We start from the raw sequence: 21,262 nt of genomic DNA, 5'->3' as shown, positions 1-21,262 counted from the left end.
GAGATAGCAAAAACATTAGACGTGGCCAAAACAACTGTTTGGAACATTCTTAAAAAGAAGAAACGCACCGGTGAGCTCAACAACAACAAAAGACCCGGAAGACCACGGAAAACAACTGTGGTGGATGACCAAAGAATTCTTTCCCTGGTGAAGAAAACACCCTTCACAACATTTGGCCAGATCAAGAACACTCTCCAGGAGGTAGGTGTATGTGTGTCAAAGTCAACAATCAAGAGAAGACTTCACCAGAGTGAATACAGAGGGTTCACCACAAGATGTAAACCATTGGTGAGCCTCAAAACCAGGACGGCCAGATTAGAGTTTGCCAAAGGACATCTAAAAAAGCCTTCACAGTTCTGGAACAACATCCTATGGACAGATGAGACCAAGATCAACTTGTACCTGATTGATGGGAAGAGAAGAGTATGGAGAAGGAAAGGAACTGCTCATGATTAGAGTTGAGCGAACACCTGGATGTTCGGGTTCGAGAAGTTCGGCCGAACATCCCGGAAATGTTCGGGTTCGGGATCCGAACCCGATCCGAACTTCGTCCCGAACCCGAACCCCATTGAAGTCAATGGGGACCCGAACTTTTCGGCACTAAAAAGGCTGTAAAACAGCCCAGGAAAGAGCTAGAGGGCTGCAAAAGGCAGCAACATGTAGGTAAATCCCCTGCAAACAAATGTGGATAGGGAAATGAATAAAAATAAAAATTAAATAAATAAAAATTAACCAAAATCAATTGGAGAGAGGTTCCATAGCAGAGAATCTGGCTTCCCGTCACCCACCACTGGAACAGTCCATTCTCAGATATTTAGGCCCCGGCACCCAGGCAGAGGAGAGAGGTCCCGTAACAGAGAATCTGTCTTCATGTCAGCAGAGAATTAGTCTGCATGTCATAGCAGAGAATGAGGCTTCACGTCAGCCACCACTGCAACAGTCCATTGGCATATATTTAGGCCCAGCACCCAGGCAGAGGAGGGAGGTCCCGTAACAGAGAATCTGTCTTCATGTCAGCAGAGAATTAGTCTGCATGTCATAGCAGAGAATGAGGCTTCACGTCAGCCACCACTGCAACAGTCCATTGGCATATATTTAGGCCCAGCACACACACAGGCAGAGGAGAGAGGTCCCGTAACAGAGAATCTGGCTTCATGTCAGCAGAGAATCAGTCTTCATATCATAGCAGAGAATCAGGCTTCACGTCACCCACCACTGTAAGAGTCAATTTTCATAAATTTAGGCCCAGAACCCAGGCAGAGGAGAAAGGTCCCGTAACAGACAATCTGGCTTCATGTCAGCAGAGAATCAGTCTTCATATCATAGCAGAGAATCAGGCTTCACGTCACCCACCACTGTAAGAGTCAATTTTCATAAATTTAGGCCCAGAACCCAGGCAGAGGAGAAAGGTCCCGTAACAGACAATCTGGCTTCATGTCAGCAGAGAATCAGTCTTCATATCATAGCAGAGAATCAGGCTTCACGTCACCCACCACTGTAAGAGTCAATTTTCATAAATTTAGGCCCAGAACCCAGGCAGAGGAGAAAGGTCCCGTAACAGACAATCTGGCTTCATGTCAGCAGAGAATCAGTCTTCATATCATAGCAGAGAATCAGGCTTCACGTCACCCACCACTGTAAGAGTCAATTTTCATAAATTTAGGCCCAGAACCCAGGCAGAGGAGAAAGGTCCCGTAACAGACAATCTGGCTTCATGTCAGCAGAGAATCAGTCTTCATATCATAGCAGAGAATCAGGCTTCACGTCACCCACCACTGTAAGAGTCAATTTTCATAAATTTAGGCCCAGAACCCAGGTAGAGGAGAAAGGTCCCGTAACAGACAATCTGGCTTCATGACAGCAGAGAATCAGTCTGCATGTCATAGCAGAGAATCAGGCTTCACGTCAGCCACCACTGCAACAGTCCATTGTCATAAATTTAGGCCCAGCACCCAGGCAGAGGAGAGAGGTCCCGTAACAGAGGATCTGGCTTCATGTCAGCAGAGAATCAGTCTGCATGTCATAGCAGAGAATGAGGCTTCACGTCAGCCACCACTGCAACAGTCCATTGGCATATATTTAGGCCCAGCACACACACAGGCAGAGGAGAGAGGTCCCGTAACAGACAATCTGGCTTCATGTCAGCAGAGAATTAGTCTGCATGTCATAGCAGAGAATGAGGCTTCACGTCACCCACCACTGCAACAGTCCATTGGCATATATTCAGGCCCAGCACCCAGGCAGAGGAGAGAGGTCCCGTAACAGAGGATCTGGCTTCATGTCAGCAGAGAATCAGTCTGCATGTCATAGCAGAGAATGAGGCTTCACGTCAGCCACCACTGCAACAGTCCATTGTCATAAATTTAGGCCCAGCACCCAGGCAGAGGAGAGAGGTCCCGTAAAAGAGGATCTGGCTTCATGTCAGCAGAGAATCAGTCTGCATGTCATAGCAGAGAATCAGGCTTCACGTCAGCCACCACTGCAACAGTCCATTGTCATAAATTTAGGCCCAGCACCCAGGCAGAGGAGAGAGGTCCCGTAAAAGAGGATCTGGCTTCATGTCAGCAGAGAATCAGTCTGCATGTCATAGCAGAGAATCAGGCTTCACGTCAGCCACCACTGCAACAGTCCATTGTCATAAATTTAGGCCCAGCACCCAGGCAGAGGAGAGAGGTCCCGTAACAGAGGATCTGGCTTCATGTCAGCAGAGAATCAGTCTGCATGTCATAGCAGAGAATCAGGCTTCACGTCAGCCACCACTGCAACAGTCCATTGTCATAAATTTAGGCCCAGCACCCAGGCAGAGGAGAGAGGTCCCGTAACAGACAATCTGGCTTCATGTCAGCAGAGAATTAGTCTGCATGTCATAGCAGAGAATCAGGCTTCATGTCAGCCACCACTGCAACAGTCCATTGGCATATATTTAGGCCTAGCACACAGGCAGAGGAGAGGTTCATTCAACTTTGGGTAGCATCGCAATATAATGGTAAAATGAAAATAAAAATAGGATTGAATGAGGAAGTGCCCTGGAGTCCAATAATATATGGTTATGGGGAGGTAGTTAATGTCTAATCTGGACAAGGGACGGACAGGTCCTGTGGGATCCATGCCTGGTTCATTTTTATGAACGTCAGCTTGTCCACATTGGCTGTAGACAGGCGGCTGCGTTTGAGGCCTAGTATTTAGGCGCTGGGTGACCGGTATGGATTTAGTGACAGAATTAGACTTGGAAATGCACAGAAGCGTGTGTGTGAAGTTATTCTGAATGACCCAATGTGCACCTTGAATATTATATACCCTTTTTGGGATAGATTTCAAATAGCTCTGATATAGCAGGAACCACTCAATTATGAAATTGCTAAATTGGGAATTGTACTTCAACCCAGAACAAAAAATGTGCTTTGACGGACACTAAATATCTTGCCCAGCAACAACAGTACAGCGGTGGGTAACGAGAGATTTAGAGGGATTTAAATTTGAGGCCTAGTATTTAGGCGCTGGGTCACCGGTATGGATTTAGTGACAGAATTAGACTTGGAAATGCACAGAAGCGTGTGTGTGAAGTTATTCTGAATGACCCAATGTGCACCTTGAATATTATATACCCTTTTTGGGATAGATTTCAAATAGCTCTGATATAGCAGGAACCACTAAATTATGAAATTGCTAAATTGGGAATTGTACTTCAACCCAGAACAAAAAATGTGCTTTGACGGACACTAAATATCTTGCCCAGCAACAACAGTACAGCGGTGGGTAACGAGAGATTTAGAGGGATTTAAATTTGAGGCCTAGTATTTAGGCGCTGGGTCACCGGTATGGATTTAGTGACAGAATTAGACTTGGAAATGCACAGAAGCGTGTGTGTGAAGTTATTCTGAATGACCCTATGTGCACCTTCAATATTATATACCCTTTTAGGGATAGATTTCAAATAGCTCTGATATAGCAGAAACCACTAAATTATGAAATTGCTAAATTGGGAATTGTACTTCAACCCAGAACAAAAAATGTGCTTTGACGGACACTAAATATCTTGCCCAGCAACAACAGTACAGCGGTGGGTAACGAGAGATTTAGAGGGATTTAAATTTGAGGCCTAGTATTTAGGCGCTGGGTGACCGGTATGGATTTAGTGACAGAATTAGACTTGGAAATGCACAGAAGCGTGTGTGTGAAGTTATTCTGAATGACCCTATGTGCACCTTCAATATTATATACCCTTTTAGGGATAGATTTCAAATAGCTCTGATATAGCAGAAACCACTAAATTATGAAATTGCTAAATTGGGAATTGTACTTCAACCCAGAACAAAAAATGTGCTTTGACGGACACTAAATATCTTGCCCAGCAACAACAGTACAGCGGTGGGTAACGAGAGATTTAGAGGGATTTAAATTTGAGGCCTAGTATTTAGGCGCTGGGTCACCGGTATGGATTTAGTGACAGAATTAGACTTGGAAATGCACAGAAGCGTGTGTGTGAAGTTATTCTGAATGACCCTATGTGCACCTTCAATATTATATACCCTTTTAGGGATAGATTTCAAATAGCTCTGATATAGCAGAAACCACTAAATTATGAAATTGCTAAATTGGGAATTGTACTTCAACCCAGAACAAAAAATGTGCTTTGACGGACACTAAATATCTTGCCCAGCAACAACAGTACAGCGGTGGGTAACGAGAGATTTAGAGGGATTTAAATTTGAGGCCTAGTATTTAGGCGCTGGGTCACCGGTATGGATTTAGTGACAGAATTAGACTTGGAAATGCACAGAAGCGTGTGTGTGAAGTTATTCTGAATGACCCTATGTGCACCTTCAATATTATATACCCTTTTAGGGATAGATTTCAAATAGCTCTGATATAGCAGAAACCACTAAATTATGAAATTGCTAAATTGGGAATTGTACTTCAACCCAGAACAAAAAATGTGCTTTGACGGACACTAAATATCTTGCCCAGCAACAACAGTACAGCGGTGGGTAACGAGAGATTTAGAGGGATTTAAATTTGAGGCCTAGTATTTAGGCGCTGGGTCACCGGTATGGATTTAGTGACAGAATTAGACTTGGAAATGCACAGAAGCGTGTGTGTGAAGTTATTCTGAATGACCCTATGTGCACCTTCAATATTATATACCCTTTTAGGGATAGATTTCAAATAGCTCTGATATAGCAGAAACCACTAAATTATGAAATTGCTAAATTGGGAATTGTACTTCAACCCAGAACAAAAAATGTGCTTTGACGGACACTAAATATCTTGCCCAGCAACAACAGTACAGCGGTGGGTAACGAGAGATTTAGAGGGATTTAAATTTGAGGCCTAGTATTTAGGCGCTGGGTCACCGGTATGGATTTAGTGACAGAATTAGACTTGGAAATGCACAGAAGCGTGTGTGTGAAGTTATTCTGAATGACCCTATGTGCACCTTCAATATTATATACCCTTTTAGGGATAGATTTCAAATAGCTCTGATATAGCAGAAACCACTAAATTATGAAATTGCTAAATTGGGAATTGTACTTCAACCCAGAACAAAAAATGTGCTTTGACGGACACTAAATATCTTGCCCAGCAACAACAGTACAGCGGTGGGTAACGAGAGATTTAGAGGGATTTAAATTTGAGGCCTAGTATTTAGGCGCTGGGTCACCGGTATGGATTTAGTGACAGAATTAGACTTGGAAATGCACAGAAGCGTGTGTGTGAAGTTATTCTGAATGACCCTATGTGCACCTTCAATATTATATACCCTTTTAGGGATAGATTTCAAATAGCTCTGATATAGCAGAAACCACTAAATTATGAAATTGCTAAATTGGGAATTGTACTTCAACCCAGAACAAAAAATGTGCTTTGACGGACACTAAATATCTTGCCCAGCAACAACAGTACAGCGGTGGGTAACGAGAGATTTAGAGGGATTTAAATTTGAGGCCTAGTATTTAGGCGCTGGGTCACCGGTATGGATTTAGTGACAGAATTAGACTTGGAAATGCACAGAAGCGTGTGTGTGAAGTTATTCTGAATGACCCTATGTGCACCTTCAATATTATATACCCTTTTAGGGATAGATTTCAAATAGCTCTGATATAGCAGAAACCACTAAATTATGAAATTGCTAAATTGGGAATTGTACTTCAACCCAGAACAAAAAATGTGCTTTGACGGACACTAAATATCTTGCCCAGCAACAACAGTACAGCGGTGGGTAACGAGAGATTTAGAGGGATTTAAATTTGAGGCCTAGTATTTAGGCGCTGGGTCACCGGTATGGATTTAGTGACAGAATTAGACTTGGAAATGCACAGAAGCGTGTGTGTGAAGTTATTCTGAATGACCCTATGTGCACCTTCAATATTATATACCCTTTTAGGGATAGATTTCAAATAGCTCTGATATAGCAGAAACCACTAAATTATGAAATTGCTAAATTGGGAATTGTACTTCAACCCAGAACAAAAAATGTGCTTTGACGGACACTAAATATCTTGCCCAGCAACAACAGTACAGCGGTGGGTAACGAGAGATTTAGAGGGATTTAAATTTGAGGCCTAGTATTTAGGCGCTGGGTGACAGGTATGGGTTTAGTGACAGAATTAGACTTGGAAATACACAGTAGCGGGTGTGTGTGAAGTTATTCTGAATGACCCAATGTGCACCTTCAATATTATATACCCTTTTTGGGATAGATTTCAAATAGCTCTGATATAGCAGGAACCACTAAATTATGAAATTGCTAAATTGGGAATTGTATTTCAACCCAGAACAAGAAATGTGCTTGAACGGACACTAAATAACTCGCCCAGCTACAGCACTAGGGACAGATTTAGCTGGATATAAATTTGAGGCCTAGTATTTAGGCGCTGGGTGACCGGTATGGATTTAGTGACAGAATTAGACTGGGATATGGCCAAAAAATAAACAGACTATTGCTGGTTAAATGCACTTGGTGTGACAGCTTCACCCTGATGTAGGCTTTAGCCAAAAAACAACCACACCATTGAGGGTTAAATGCACTTGGTGACAGGCGCAGCTTGCCCCTGATTTTGTATATGGCCAAAAAATGAACAGACTATTGCTGGTTAAATGCACTTGGTGTGACAGCTTCACCCTGATGTAGGCTTTAGCCAAAAAACAACCACACCATTGAGGGTTAAATGCACTTGGTGACAGGCGCAGCTTGCCCCTGATTTTGTATATGGCCAAAAAATGAACAGACTATTGCTGGTTAAATGCACTTGGTGTGACAGCTTCACCCTGATGTAGGCTTTAGCCAAAAAACAACCACACCATTGAGGGTTAAATGCACTTGGTGACAGGCGCAGCTTGCCCCTGATTTTGTATATGGCCAAAAAATGAACAGACTATTGCTGGTTAAATGCACTTGGTGTGACAGCTTCACCCTGATGTAGGCTTTAGCCAAAAAACAACCACACCATTGAGGGTTAAATGCACTTGGTCGCAGCTTGTGCTGGCGCACCACAAGACACAAAATGGCCGCCGATCACCCCAGAAAAATGAGACTGACAAACGGTCTGTGCAGCCTAAAAACAGTGAGCAATTGAGGATCAGCAGCTCAATGATCCACAGCTGCAGATCGATCAGTTAATCAAGTCCTTTGGAGGAGTTAATCTGCCTAATCTCGCCCTACTGTCGCAGCCGCAACCTCTCCCTACGCTAATCAGAGCAGAGTGACGGGCGGCGCTATGTGACTCCAGCTTAAATAGAGGCTGGGTCACATGGTGCTCTGGCCAATCACAGCCATGCCAATAGTAGGCATGGCTGTGATGGCCTCTTGGGGCAAGTAGTATGACGCTTGTTGATTGGCTGCTTTGCAGCCTTTCAAAAAGCGCCAAGAAAGCGTCACAAAAGCGCCAAGAAAGCGACGAACACCGAACCCGAACCCGGACTTTTACGAAAATGTCCGGGTTCGGGTCCGTGTCACGGACACCCCAAAATTCGGTACGAACCCGAACTATACAGTTCGAGTTCGCTCATCCCTACTCATGATCCTAAGCATGCCACCTCATCAGTGAAGCATGGTGGTGGTAGTGTCATGGCGTGGGCATGTATAGCTGCCAATGGAACTGGTTCTCTTGTATTTATTGATGATGTGACTGCTGACAAAAGCAGCAGGATGAATTCTGAAGTGTTTCAGGCAATATTATCTGCTCATATTCAGCCAAATGCTTCAGAACTAATTGGACAGCGCTTCACAGTGCAGATGGACAATGACCCAAAGCATACTGCAAAAGCAACCAAAGAGTTTTTTAAGGGAAAAAAGTGGAAAGTTATGCAATGGCCAAGTCAATCACCTGACCTGAATCCGATTGAGCATGCATTTCACATGTTGAAGATGAAACTGAAAAGAAAATGCCCCAAGAACAAGCAGGAAGTGAAGACAGTTGCAGTAGAGGCCTGGCAGAGCATCACCAGGGATGAAACCCAGCATCTAGTGATGTCTATGCGTTCCAGACTTCAGGCTGTAATTGACTGCAAAGGATTTGCAACCAAGTATTAAAAAATGAAAGTTTAATTTATGATTATTATTCTGTCCCATTTCTTTTGGTTCCTTAACATGTGGGAGTACTTCCTACACTGTTCACCTGATTTGGATGTGATTACCCTCAAATTAAAGCTGACAGTCTGCAGTTAAAGCACATCTTGTTTGTTTCATTTCAAATCCATTGTGGTGGTGTATAGAGCCAAAAATGTTAGAATTGTGTCGATTTCCCAATATTTATGGACCTGACTGTATTAGGGGTCAGTACAGAGATCTATCCCATCATCTATTTATCCCCAGAACTGTGACTGTGACAGGGGGACATCCTCTGCGCCTGGAGGAAAGAAGGTTTGTACACAAACATAGAAGATGATTCTTTACAGTAAGAGCAGTGAGATTATGCCTGAGGAAGTGGTGATGGTGAGTTCACTAAAAGAGTTCAAGAGGGGCCTGGATGTATTTCTGCAGTGTAATAATATTACAGGTTATAGTTATAAGATTTCTGGAGAGGTCGTTGATCCAGGGATTATTCTGACGACCTGATTGGAGTTGGGAAGGAATTTTTTCCCCTAAAATGAGGAAAATTGTATCTGGATCAACTTGGGGGTTTACAGACTGAACTGGATCCACGTATTTTTTTTTTCAGGCTTATAAACTACTGGGGTCATTTAACAAACTGGAGTAAAGTAGAACTGGCTTAGTACCCATAGCAATCAATCAGATTCCAGCTTTCATTTTTGACAGCTCCTTTGGAAAATGAAAGGTGGAATCTTATTGGTTGCTATGGGCAACTAGTTCTACTTTACACCAATTTTATAAATGACCCGATATGTTACTATGTTACTAAAAGCATATTGTTATCTAGATGTACCATAATAAGGAAACATTACCCATCCATAACTGCTGGTAGCCTTTATTGCATAAGATCATTTGCATCAAGTTTTTGTGCTCCCCTGTTCTTCTTTGACATGCTTCCCACAGAACCTGGAACATTACAGAGAGTATGATAAACTTTATGCTATTTAAGTGGAGGCTATTTTTATTCATTAGAACATAAACCAATATTATATACTACCTGAGAAGCTTCACAATATATAAGATACATTTTCTTATTATATAGAATGATCATCCAAAATTGAATTGAAAATGTCTTCAAGAACAATGGTGCTTCCAAAACTGAAGCTATTTGTCACGGAATGTGTACAGGTAACAAGGCAAAGCAACATGTATAAACGACTCGCTGGATCCAAAAACTAAGGAACCAAGGGAGACCCCTGCAGAAGACCTGGCACTTTCCCTGGCTGCTCAGCCTATGCAAAGATCCTAATGGTGGAGGTTTGCATATCCACGAACCTTGACTATAAAGCCCTGAGCACCCTACTATAGTGAGGGGACACGACCACCGGCTCCCTACACAAGACACGGAGGGAGTCAGGGTCATCTGGGATCCAGCAAACAGATATAAACATATAAAAGTACACTTAGCTTTGAAGCAAAGAGGAGGACAGATCAGCGTGCACACACACTCCAGGAGGAAATATAAGCCGCCCAGAAAAGCATTCTGAGGAGGCATTTAAAGGGAAGCAATTAAGACATGACAGCTGAGAGAGGCTGACGAGAGGAGGAGCTGAATACCACAACACAGAAATTCAAGGAGGAGGTTCTGAAAGGCCTCTGTCAGAGCTTCTCAGCTGTCTGGTTGTGACAGTACCCCTCCCTCTACGAGTGGACTCCGGACACTCAGAGCCCACCTTCTCAGGATGGGACCTATGGAATGCCCTGATGAGACGAGAGGCCTTAATGTCCGTCACTGGGACCCACATCCTCTCCTCAGGACCATACCCCTCCCACTGAACAAGGTACTGAAGAGAACCGCGGACAAGACGAGAATCCACAATCCCAGAGACCTGGAATTCAAGATTCCCATCAACCATAATCGGAGGAGGAGGCAAAGGCGAGGGTACAATGGGTTGAACATAAGGTTTCAATAAGGACTTATGAAAAACATTATGGATCTTCCAAGTCTGAGGAAGATCAAGACGGTATGCAACAGGATTGATGACAGACAAGATTTTGTAAGGCCCAATAAACCTAGGACCCAACTTCCAGGAGGGAACCTTCAATTTGATATTCTTGGTAGACAACCACACCAGATCACCAACATTCAGGTCCGGACCAAGCACACGTCTCTTATCAGCCACACGCTTATATCTCTCACTCATGCTCTTTAGATTCTCTTGAATCTTTTGCCAAATAGATGACAAAGACGAGGAGAATCTGTCCTCATCAGGTAAACCAGAAGACCCCTCTCCCGAGAAAGTCCCAAACTGTGGATGAAACCCATATGCACCAAAAAATGGTGACTTATCAGAGGACTCCTGACGACGGTTATTTAAAGCAAACTCAGCAAGGGACAAAAAAGAACACCAATCCTCTTGATTCTCCGCCACAAAACAACGCAGATATGTCTCCAGATTCTGATTGACGCGCTCTGTCTGGCCATTCGACTGCGGGTGGAAAGCAGAAGAGAATGACAACCGAACCCCCAAGCGAGAACAGAAAGCCTTCCAGAATCTGGAAACAAACTGCGTGCCCCTATCAGAGACTATGTCTGAAGGAATACCGTGCAACTTGACAATGTGATCAACAAATGCCTGCGCCAGCGTCTTAGCATTGGGCAAACCAGGAAAAGGGATGAAATGCACCATTTTGCTAAAACGGTCCACCACCACCAGAATCACAGTCTTCTCCGAGGAACGAGGCAGGTCCGTGATAAAGTCCATGGACAGATGTGTCCAAGGACGGGAAGGAATGGGTAAGGGAAGGAGAGGACCTGATGGCCGTGAATGAGGGACCTTGGCACGAGCGCAAGTCTCGCAGGCTGCCACAAAACCCTCAACCGACTTACGAAGCGCAGGCCACCAGAATCTCCGAGCGATGAGATCCAGTGTGGCTCTTACCCCCGGGTGCCCAGCAAGGACCGTATCGTGGTGTTCTTTAAAAATCTTGTGTCTTAAAGCGAGAGGCACAAACAACCTCCCAGGAGGACAAAGATCAGGAGCCTCTGACTGGGCTGCCTGCACCTCTGCCTCCAATTCAGGAAAAAGAGCAGAGACCACCACACCTTCAGCCAAAATGGGACCCGGGTCTTCAAAATTCCCGCCTCCCGGAAAACAACGTGACAGGGCATCTGCCTTCACATTCTTAACTCCAGGGCGGAACGTGACAACAAAATTAAACCTAGAAAAGAACAACGACCATCTGGCCTGTCTCGGGTTCAGACGCTTGGCTGACTCCAAGTAGGCCAGATTTTTATGGTCAGTAAATACGGTAATAGGGTGTCTGGCCCCCTCTAGCCAATGGCGCCATTCCTCAAAAGCCAACTTGATGGCCAACAATTCCCTATCTCCCACATCGTAATTTCTCTCTGCGGAGGAGAGTTTTCTTGAGAAAAAGGCACACGGTCGCCAATTGGCAGGAGAGGAACCCTGAGACAAGACCGCCCCCACACCCACCTCAGAAGCATCAACCTCAACTATGAAGGGTAATGAAACATCAGGTTGCACCAAGATGGGAGCGGAAGCAAAACTCTCCTTGATATCAGAAAAGGCCTTACGCGCCTCTACTGACCAAGAAGAAAAATCTACCCCCTTTCTGGTCATATCAGTGAGTGGTTTAACAATAGAAGAATAATTCAAAATGAACTTCCTGTAATAATTGGCAAAGCCCAAAAAACGCATCAGCGCCTTTTGATTCTCAGGAAGCTCCCACTCAAGCACAGCGCGGACCTTCTCGGGGTCCATGCGAAAACCAGAAGCGGAGAGAAGAAACCCCAGAAATTGAATTTCTGGAACCGCAAACACACATTTTTCCAGTTTCGCATATAGTTTATTCTCCCGCAGGATGAGCAAGACCTGACGTAAATGTTCCTTATGAGTTTTGAAATCGGGAGAAAAAATCAAAATGTCATCCAAATACACCAATACAAATTTTCCCATCAAATGATAAAAAATGCTGTTCACGAAATGCTGAAAAACGGCTGGGGCATTCATCAACCCAAAAGGCATAACCAAATTCTCAAAATGGCCCTCAGGGGTATTGAAGGCCGTCTTCCATTCGTCCCCTTCTCTGACCCTGACCAGGTTGTATGCCCCTCTTAAATCTAATTTGGAAAAGACTTTAGCCCCAACAACCTGGTTAAACAGGTCCGGGATCAGAGGAAGCGGATAAGGGTCACGAATTGTGATATTATTCAGCTCCCTGAAATCCAGACAAGGTCTTAAAGAACCATCTTTTTTCTTAACAAAGAAAAAACCAGCGGCAACAGGTGACTTTGAGGGTCGTATGTGTCCCTTTCTCAGACTCTCAGAGATATAAGTACGCATAGCGATCCTCTCAGGTTGGGAAAGATTGTATAAACGAGATTTAGGCAGCTTGGCGTCTGGGATGAGATTAATAGGGCAATCGTACTCCCTGTGCGGGGGCAAATCCTGAACTCCACTCTCAGAGAAGACATCCGAAAATTCAGAGAGAAAAGATGGTACAGTCTTAGTAGCAACCTCAGAAACAGATGTCGTGAGGCAATTCTCTCTGCAAAAGTCACTCCAACCATTTATTTGCCTTGCTTGCCAATCAATGGTGGGGTTATGTTTAGTGAGCCAGGGTAGCCCCAACACTAAAGGGGTCGGCAAACCGCTAAGGACGAAACATGACACATCCTCAACATGAGCATCACTCACAATTAAACGGATATTGTGAACTATGCCCTTTAATGACTTCTGAGAAAGTGGAGCGGAATCGATAGAAAACACAGGAATATCCTTTCTCAAAGCGCACACCTGGAAACCATGAGTTATCGCAAAGTGATTATCAATGAGATTAACCGCTGCTCCACTATCCACAAAAATCTCACAAAAAATGTTCTTGCTCTCTAGCGCCACCCTAGCCGGCAGGACAAAACGGGAACTACAAGCAAACGGAAAATCTTCAATTTCCGCCTCAATCCTGCCAATAGTAACAGACGGAACATTTTTCAAAGATTTTTTCCTCTTTGTTTCTTTATTATACCCAGAGAACTGCCTGAATCTCCTAGAGGGACAAATATTTGCCAAATGATTAATACCTCCACAACAAAAACAAACCCTCTCATGCGGGCTGAATCTTCTATTGTCAGAAGCAATCAACCCCAGCTGCATGGGCTCCTGCTCAGAAGGGGCTGACAGCGACTGAGACCCCTGCGCAGAGAATGGGACCGCTGCACAGTCCTGGGACCGAGTATGACAGGAAGGAGAGATCTCTCCTCTCTCTCTAAGACGCCTGTCAATACGAACGGCCTGAGACATAGCAGAGTCCAAAGAAATAGGCCTTTCATGAAAGGCAAATGCATCTTTCAATCCCTCTGAAAGACCATGGCAAAATTGACTTCGGAGTGCAGCATCATTCCAACCAGTATCAGCTGCCCAACTCCGAAATTCTGAGCAGTATATTTCTGCGGATTGTTTACCCTGGCATAGGAGACGTAGTCTAGACTCCGCCAGAGCAATACGATCCGGATCATCATATATCTGACCCAGGGCTAAAAAGAATTCATCCACTGAACGGAGGGGCCGTGCCCCCTCCGGCAGCGAAAAGGCCCAGGACTGAGCGTTACCCCTGAGCAGCGATATAATGATCCCCACCCTCCGTTCCTCATCACCAGAAGAATGGGGAAGAAGGCGAAAATGGAGTTTGCAAGCCTCTCTAAAACGCACAAAATTCTCACTACCCCCGGAGAACGTATCCGGGAGCGAGATCTTAGGCTCAGAACAAGCTCCATGAACGCAAGCTGAACCGGTCACTTGAAGCTGAGACAAAGTCTTACGGAGGTCAGCTACCTCCAATGAAAGACCCTGGAAGCGTTCAGCCAAAAGTGAAACCGGATCCATGCTTAAGACGGTTTTGGCGGCTTATAATGTCACGGAATGTGTACAGGTAACAAGGCAAAGCAACATGTATAAACGACTCGCTGGATCCAAAAACTAAGGAACCAAGGGAGACCCCTGCAGAAGACCTGGCACTTTCCCTGGCTGCTCAGCCTATGCAAAGATCCTAATGGTGGAGGTTTGCATATCCACGAACCTTGACTATAAAGCCCTGAGCACCCTACTATAGTGAGGGGACACGACCACCGGCTCCCTACACAAGACACGGAGGGAGTCAGGGTCATCTGGGATCCAGCAAACAGATATAAACATATAAAAGTACACTTAGCTTTGAAGCAAAGAGGAGGACAGATCAGCGTGCACACACACTCCAGGAGGAAATATAAGCCGCCCAGAAAAGCATTCTGAGGAGGCATTTAAAGGGAAGCAATTAAGACATGACAGCTGAGAGAGGCTGACGAGAGGAGGAGCTGAATACCACAACACAGAAATTCAAGGAGGAGGTTCTGAAAGGCCTCTGTCAGAGCTTCTCAGCTGTCTGGTTGTGACACTATTACGATGTAAGTTACAATCAGAAATATTTAATCCTCTCACTTCAAAATACATTATAGTGATGTTGATGAAAGATAATGACAATAAATGACAAAAAAAACATTTATTCAACTCCCAGATTCAGTACTTTGTGGAGCATCCTTTAGCTTTTATAACTTTTAAATAAACATTAACAAGCTTTTTACATCTCTCAATTGGAATCTTTGGCTATTCTTCATGTGCAAAAGCCTCTAGCTCAGTGATGTTTGATGGCTTCTGTGTTCCAACTGCCCTCTTTACAAGCCAAAGATTTTCAATCAGATTTAAATCTGGTGACTGAGAAGGCCACTCCAGGATGTTTGAGGATCTTTTTCCCAACCAACCTTTGTTTGACTTTATGTGTGCTTGGAATCATTGTCGAGCTGGAAAGTCCATTAATCACCAAGGTTTAATTTGTCAACAGAAGGCATCTTGCTCCTCTTGAAAATGGCCTGGTATTTCTGGGAATCCATGATGCCAGGTACACAATCAAGATTGCGCAGAAAAACAGCCCCACATCATCAGTGACCTACCTCCATGCTTAACTGTGGAGATGATATTCTTCATAAGCCTGGCCTTTCACACGCCAGACATGCTGCTTGTCCATAAATCCAAACAGGTCTAATTCGGTTCCTTCAGTACATGGAACTGTCTTAGTCTTATCCAAATTCCTCCTGACATATTCTAGTTGACTTTTGATGTTCCTTGTGGTTAAGAGCGGAGTACGGACATGAAATCCTTGTTTATTCAATACACTTCTTATACTTGCCACTTAAGAACTTTTACCAGCCTTCAGCATGTCATCCTGTAGTTGGGTTTTCTTAGTTGTTCTAAGTTGCTATGGGCTCTTGATGAAATTTTGGGCTTTCTTTTAAAATCAACAGTATTAGGGCTCATGCACACAACCATATGTATTTTGCGGTCCACAAAAAACGGATCTGCAAAAAATACGGATGACATTCGTGTGTATTCTGTATTTTGCAGAACGGAACAGCTGGCCCCTAATAGAACAGTACTATCCTTGTACTTGAAGCGGAACGGACATATGGACATACGGAAACGAAATGCACACAAAGTATCTTCCGTTATTTTTTGTGGACCGATTGAAATGAATGGTTCCGCATACGGTCCGCAAAAAACCCACAACGGGCACGGAAAGAAAATAAGTTTGTGTGCATGAGCCCTTATATAGGGGTTGAATAACTGTGACATGGCCAAATCTACTGTTACACATAAATACTACATCATGCATTTTCTTGTTGAATTTATAACTCAACTCATAAAGAAGTCATCCAAAGCAGAATCTTGCTCTTTGAAAAAACTTTACCTTATAAATCCTTACATTTTTTTTAGAAGGCGGGGTTGAATATTTCTGATTGTGTATACAAATGGTACTTCAAAATACAATGGCTGCAGGATACAATATTTTTAACATACAATGGTCTTTTCTGGGCCATCATAAGTTGAAACTAGACTCGACATACAATGTCTCAGACTCAGATCCAACAAATCCACATGGCCATTTCACTGATAACACACCTCTATTGGTTGTCTAGTAGATCCTCTGCAGTACTAAATGTTCTGTAATGCCTCCGGTCTGTGCCTGGATGAGCTGCTACTTTGGACACCTGTTGAGCGGCAACTCCATTTTATTTTTCTGGTACTCTACTGTATGCACTATGCAAGACCCTGAAGAAGCCCCTGCCTCACCATACAAAGTCATTTACAGCTTCCAGCATCTATTGCTTATTTGTCCAGGAACCCGACGCCTCTTCTACTTATGTCTGCACCAGACTCCAGTCCAGCTCTGTCAAGGCAGCCAGTGTCTGAAGATGATTTTGCAGCTCTGCCACATTCACTCCAATGAGGCTGAGCTACACCTACAGTAGACCATGTGACCAATGAACATGACATCACATGGTCAAGGCTAAGCTACAAGTGCTGGTGTCTTCTCAAACAGCTAATCGGTGGGGGTCAGGGTGTCTGACCCCCACAAATCAGATATTGATGATATATCCAGAGCATAGGTCATCAGTAGTAAAGTCTTGGAAAAGCCCTTTAATTCCTGATTGTTGCTGACTCTTTGACTTCTCTGACCTGTTTAATGCTTTGCTTCTTTGACTATTGAAACTTTTTGTTTCATTGTTTGGACTCTGGTGTGTTCAAGACTTAGGCTCCTTTCACATCACCGTTTCTCCATGGACTTTCGTCTCCGCTCCCAAATCATGTTCTGAGCGGACACCGAACGGACCCCATTATAGTCTATGGGGTCTTTAGGCTCCGTTACGCTCAGTTAGGTCTCAGTTATCTGCAGAATCTGTCCTTTCTGTTCTCCTACTCCTCAACGGAGCCAGAGAACAGAAAGGAGAAACGGTGATGTGAAAGGAGCCTTAGGTACACTCTTTGTCCTTGGATTGACCTGTGATTCCACAGCTCTGACACTGGCTTGCTCAAGACTTTTGTTAGTCTATTTACTCCTGATATTGTACTTCTGTTGACCTTCTGTTGCTGACCTTTACCTGTTACTGGACAACATATGCTGTTTCTGCATCACTTGACTACTCCAGGTGAGAGTAACCAGGGAATTCACTGCCATAAAGTCCATCCCTCCTCGGAGAGGGCATAGGACAAAGAACACATAATCTGTTAGACTTTACATCTCAGTTTAGCCTACGCCAATTTATCTACACACTGTTCTTACTGCATAATGCCCATACTTTTACTGGCATGTGGCAAGAGTGCTGATCTAATATTGATGACCTATTATTAGGAAAGGCTGAATAACTCTGCGGGGTTTCTTCCTGTGTTTTCATTTGGTTTTACTTTATGTAGTGTACAATAAAATCACCTGCTGGGACCTAGAATCAATTGACTTCTGTTGACAGGTTAAAGTACTGAAATCATATATTTCTATTAGAAAAATAGCTCAAAAGTGACCCATTTTAAGCCTTAGCATTGCTCCTCTGTCTTCTGTTTACATAAGTGTGGAGACTCGCTCAACATTGACCGTGTTATAGACAGAGGAGCGTTGCTAAGACTCAAAATGGGCCACTTAGGAGCTATTTTTCAGATTTCAGTAATTAAAGTATATTACAAAACTGGTCAGTATCACTGCCCCTATACATTACAAAAATAAAAAAAATAATGACAGTTACACTTTAATATTGCAGCCAAAATTTAAAAGGAATATTTAAACAGTAAAATATCAATCAGGAAAGCGAGTGTCAGACAAGTACTGCTCTTCACATACCATGGCATCCTGAGCTGCCATTGCAGGATCTGCATATCCTTCCTCTCTTACTCCCTATAAGACAGAGATAATATACATGTATCAATCTACCCATACTAGACCTTAGGAGCATGAGTTTCAAGCTGGGTTTCCACATTCAGGATTTTTGTGCAGTTTTTGAAGCAAAAAAAAAAAAAGCTGATCCAGAAAGCGAAGAAGGCTTGTGTCCACTTATGATCTGTTCTTGGCTTTGGCTTAAAAAACTGCAGCAACAAAATTAAACGTGGAAATGAGTTTTAATATTTATGTTATCACAGTAGACATGTACCCATAGCGAGAGAGGGCAAATCTGTGGGGGCTTTGTCATGACTAAGGTTGAGGAGGAGGTACTGGAACCAATATAGGCAGGGGCAAGTGGCTGGCAAATAGTGTCTGTTTTATTGTTACTGAGGCAGCCCAAATCCATTATATAGATTAAATGCAACAGTGTCTCTGGTTTAATGTCCCTCACGCAAAGCATAAGGACATTGAAAGATACATTCATAATGATTTAGTCTTGCATTAGATAGAAGGAGATGTCCAGTATCAGTTAGCCAACACCAAATGAGGTTAGTTTAGTTAGACAGAATGTAATCATGGCAGCGTTACCATTGAATTTATCACTATTGCTAGATGTAACATTGGTGCTTTGATTATACAGGTCCTTCTCAAAAAATTAGCATATTGTGATAAAGTTTATTATTTTCTGTAATGTACTGATAAACATTAGACTTTCATATATTTTAGATTCATTACACACCAACTGAAGTAGTTCAAGCCTTTTATTGTTTTAATATTGATGATTTTGGCATACAGCTCATGAAAACCCAAATTTCCTATCTCAAAAAATTAGCATATTTCATCCGACCAATAAAAGAAAAATGTTTTTAATACAAAAATAGTCAACCTTCAAATAATTATGTTCAGTTATGCACTCAATACTTGGTCGGGAATCCTTTTGCAGAAATGACTGCTTCAATGCGGCGTGGCATGGAGGCAATCAGCCTGTGGCACTACTGAGGTGTTATGGAGGCCCAGGATGCTTCGATAGCGGCCTTAAGCTCATCCAGAGTGTTGGGTCTTGCGTCTCTCAACTTTCTGTTCCCAATATCCCACAGATTCTCTATGGGGTTCAGGTCAGGAGAGTTGGCAGGCCAATTGAGCACAGTAATACCATGGTCAGTAAACCATTTACCAGTGGTTTTGGCACTGTGAGCAGGTGCCAGGTCGTGCTGAAAAATGAAATCTTCATCTCCATAAAGCTTTTCAGCAGATGGAAGCATGAAGTGCTCCAAAATCTCCTGATAGCTAGCTGCATTGACCCTGCCCTTGATAAAACACAGTGGACCAACACCAGCAGCTGACATGGCACCCCAGACCATCACTGACTGTGGGTACTTGACACTGGACTTCAGGCATTTTGGCATTTCCCTCTCCCCAGTCTTCCTCCAGACTCTGGCACCTTGATTTCCGAATGACATGCAAAATTTGCTTTCATCCGAAAAAAGTACTTTGGACCACTGAGCAACAGTCCAGTGCTGCTTCTCTGTAGCCCAGGTCAGGCGCTTCTGCCGCTGTTTCTGGTTCAAAAGTGGCTTGACCTGGGGAATGCGGCACCTGTAGCCCATTTCCTGCACACGCCTGTACACGGTGGCTCTGGATGTTTCTACTCCAGACTCAGTCCACTGCTTCCGCAGGTCCCCCAAGGTCTGGAATCGGTCCTTCTCCACAATCTTCCTCAGGCTCCGGTCACCTCTTCTCGTTGTGCAGCGTTTTCTGCCACACTTTTTTCTTCCCACAGACTTCCCACTGAGGTGCCTTGATACAGCACTCTGGGAACAGCCTATTCGTTCAGAAATTTCTTTCTGTGTCTTACCCTCTTGCTTGAGGGTGTCAATGATGGCCTTCTGGACAGCAGTCAGGTCGGCAGTCTTACCCATGATTGCGGTTTTGAGTAATGAACCAGGCTGGGAGTTTTTAAAAGCCTCAGGAATCTTTTGCAGGTGTTTAGAGTTAATTAGTTGATTCAGATGATCAGGTTAATAGCTCGTTTAGAGAACCTTTTCATGATATGCTAATTTTTTTAGATAGGAATTTTGGGTTTTCATGAGCTGTATGCCAAAATCATCAATATTAAAACAATAAAAGGCTTGAACTACTTCAGTTGGTGTGTAATGAATCTAAAGTATATGAAAGTCTAATGTTTATCAGTACATTACAGAAAATAATGAACTTTATCACGATATGCTAATTTTTTGAGAAGGACCTGTATATATTTTCTCAAAGGAATGCATTTTTCAGAACTAACACAATACATTAGTTGTTTCTACCAATAGATGGCAATATATCTGTATTGTTTCACATATGCCGGAGTAAAAAAACATTGGGGCAGATTTACTAATCCTGTAGATGGCACACAGCTAGACACTTTAGTCTAACTTTATGCTAGCTTTTGGTTGCATCAGAATAGTGGTGTCATTTTGGTGCAAAATGTTGCATATAAAGCCACGTCTTTCTCATGAAGCCGCACCCCACCAAATCATGGGGTAAAGCTTGCAAACCTAAGGACTCTTTCACACGAACGATACGGATTGTGTCAGGATGTGTTCAGTGAAACTCACACCATTTCTCAAGCAAGGTCAGTCAGTTTTGTCTGCAATTGTGTTCAGTGGTTCCATTTTTTCCACACGTGTGCTATCAGTTTTGATGCGTTTTTCACACGCGTGAAAAAAAAAAAAAGGGAAGGTTTACAAACCACATTTTATAGCAGCCATCAGTGAAAAACGCATTGCATCCAGACTGCATCCAGGTTACATCCGGATGCAATGCGTTTTTCACTGAAGCCCCATTCACTTCTATGGGGCCAGGACTGCGTGAAAAATGCTGAATATAGAACATGCTGCGATTCTCATGCAATGCAAAACTGATGCGTGACAAAAAACGCTCATGTACACAGACCCATTGAAATGAATTGTTCAGGATTCAGTG

At 43.5% G+C, this 21,262-nt stretch overlaps 1 protein-coding gene across 1 annotated transcript in view; it reads right to left on the bottom strand.

The window, feature by feature from the left end:
* The window catches only part of ANXA10 (annexin A10), a 147,804-nt gene that overhangs the window by 40,599 nt on the left and 85,943 nt on the right, over positions 1 to 21,262 (bottom strand). Inside the window, exons 7-8 of the mRNA XM_044276203.1 lie at positions 18,257 to 18,310; positions 9,406 to 9,499 (exon numbers count right to left, since the gene is read on the bottom strand). Coding sequence (XP_044132138.1) covers positions 9,406 to 9,499; positions 18,257 to 18,310 — 148 coding nt within the window. The remainder of the gene's footprint in view (positions 1 to 9,405; positions 9,500 to 18,256; positions 18,311 to 21,262) is intronic.

Source organism: Bufo gargarizans, chromosome 1, assembly GCF_014858855.1.
Source record: "Bufo gargarizans isolate SCDJY-AF-19 chromosome 1, ASM1485885v1, whole genome shotgun sequence".
NCBI classification, from domain to species: Eukaryota; Metazoa; Chordata; class Amphibia; order Anura; family Bufonidae; genus Bufo; species Bufo gargarizans.
This window is presented reverse-complemented; position numbering and strand designations above follow the sequence as displayed.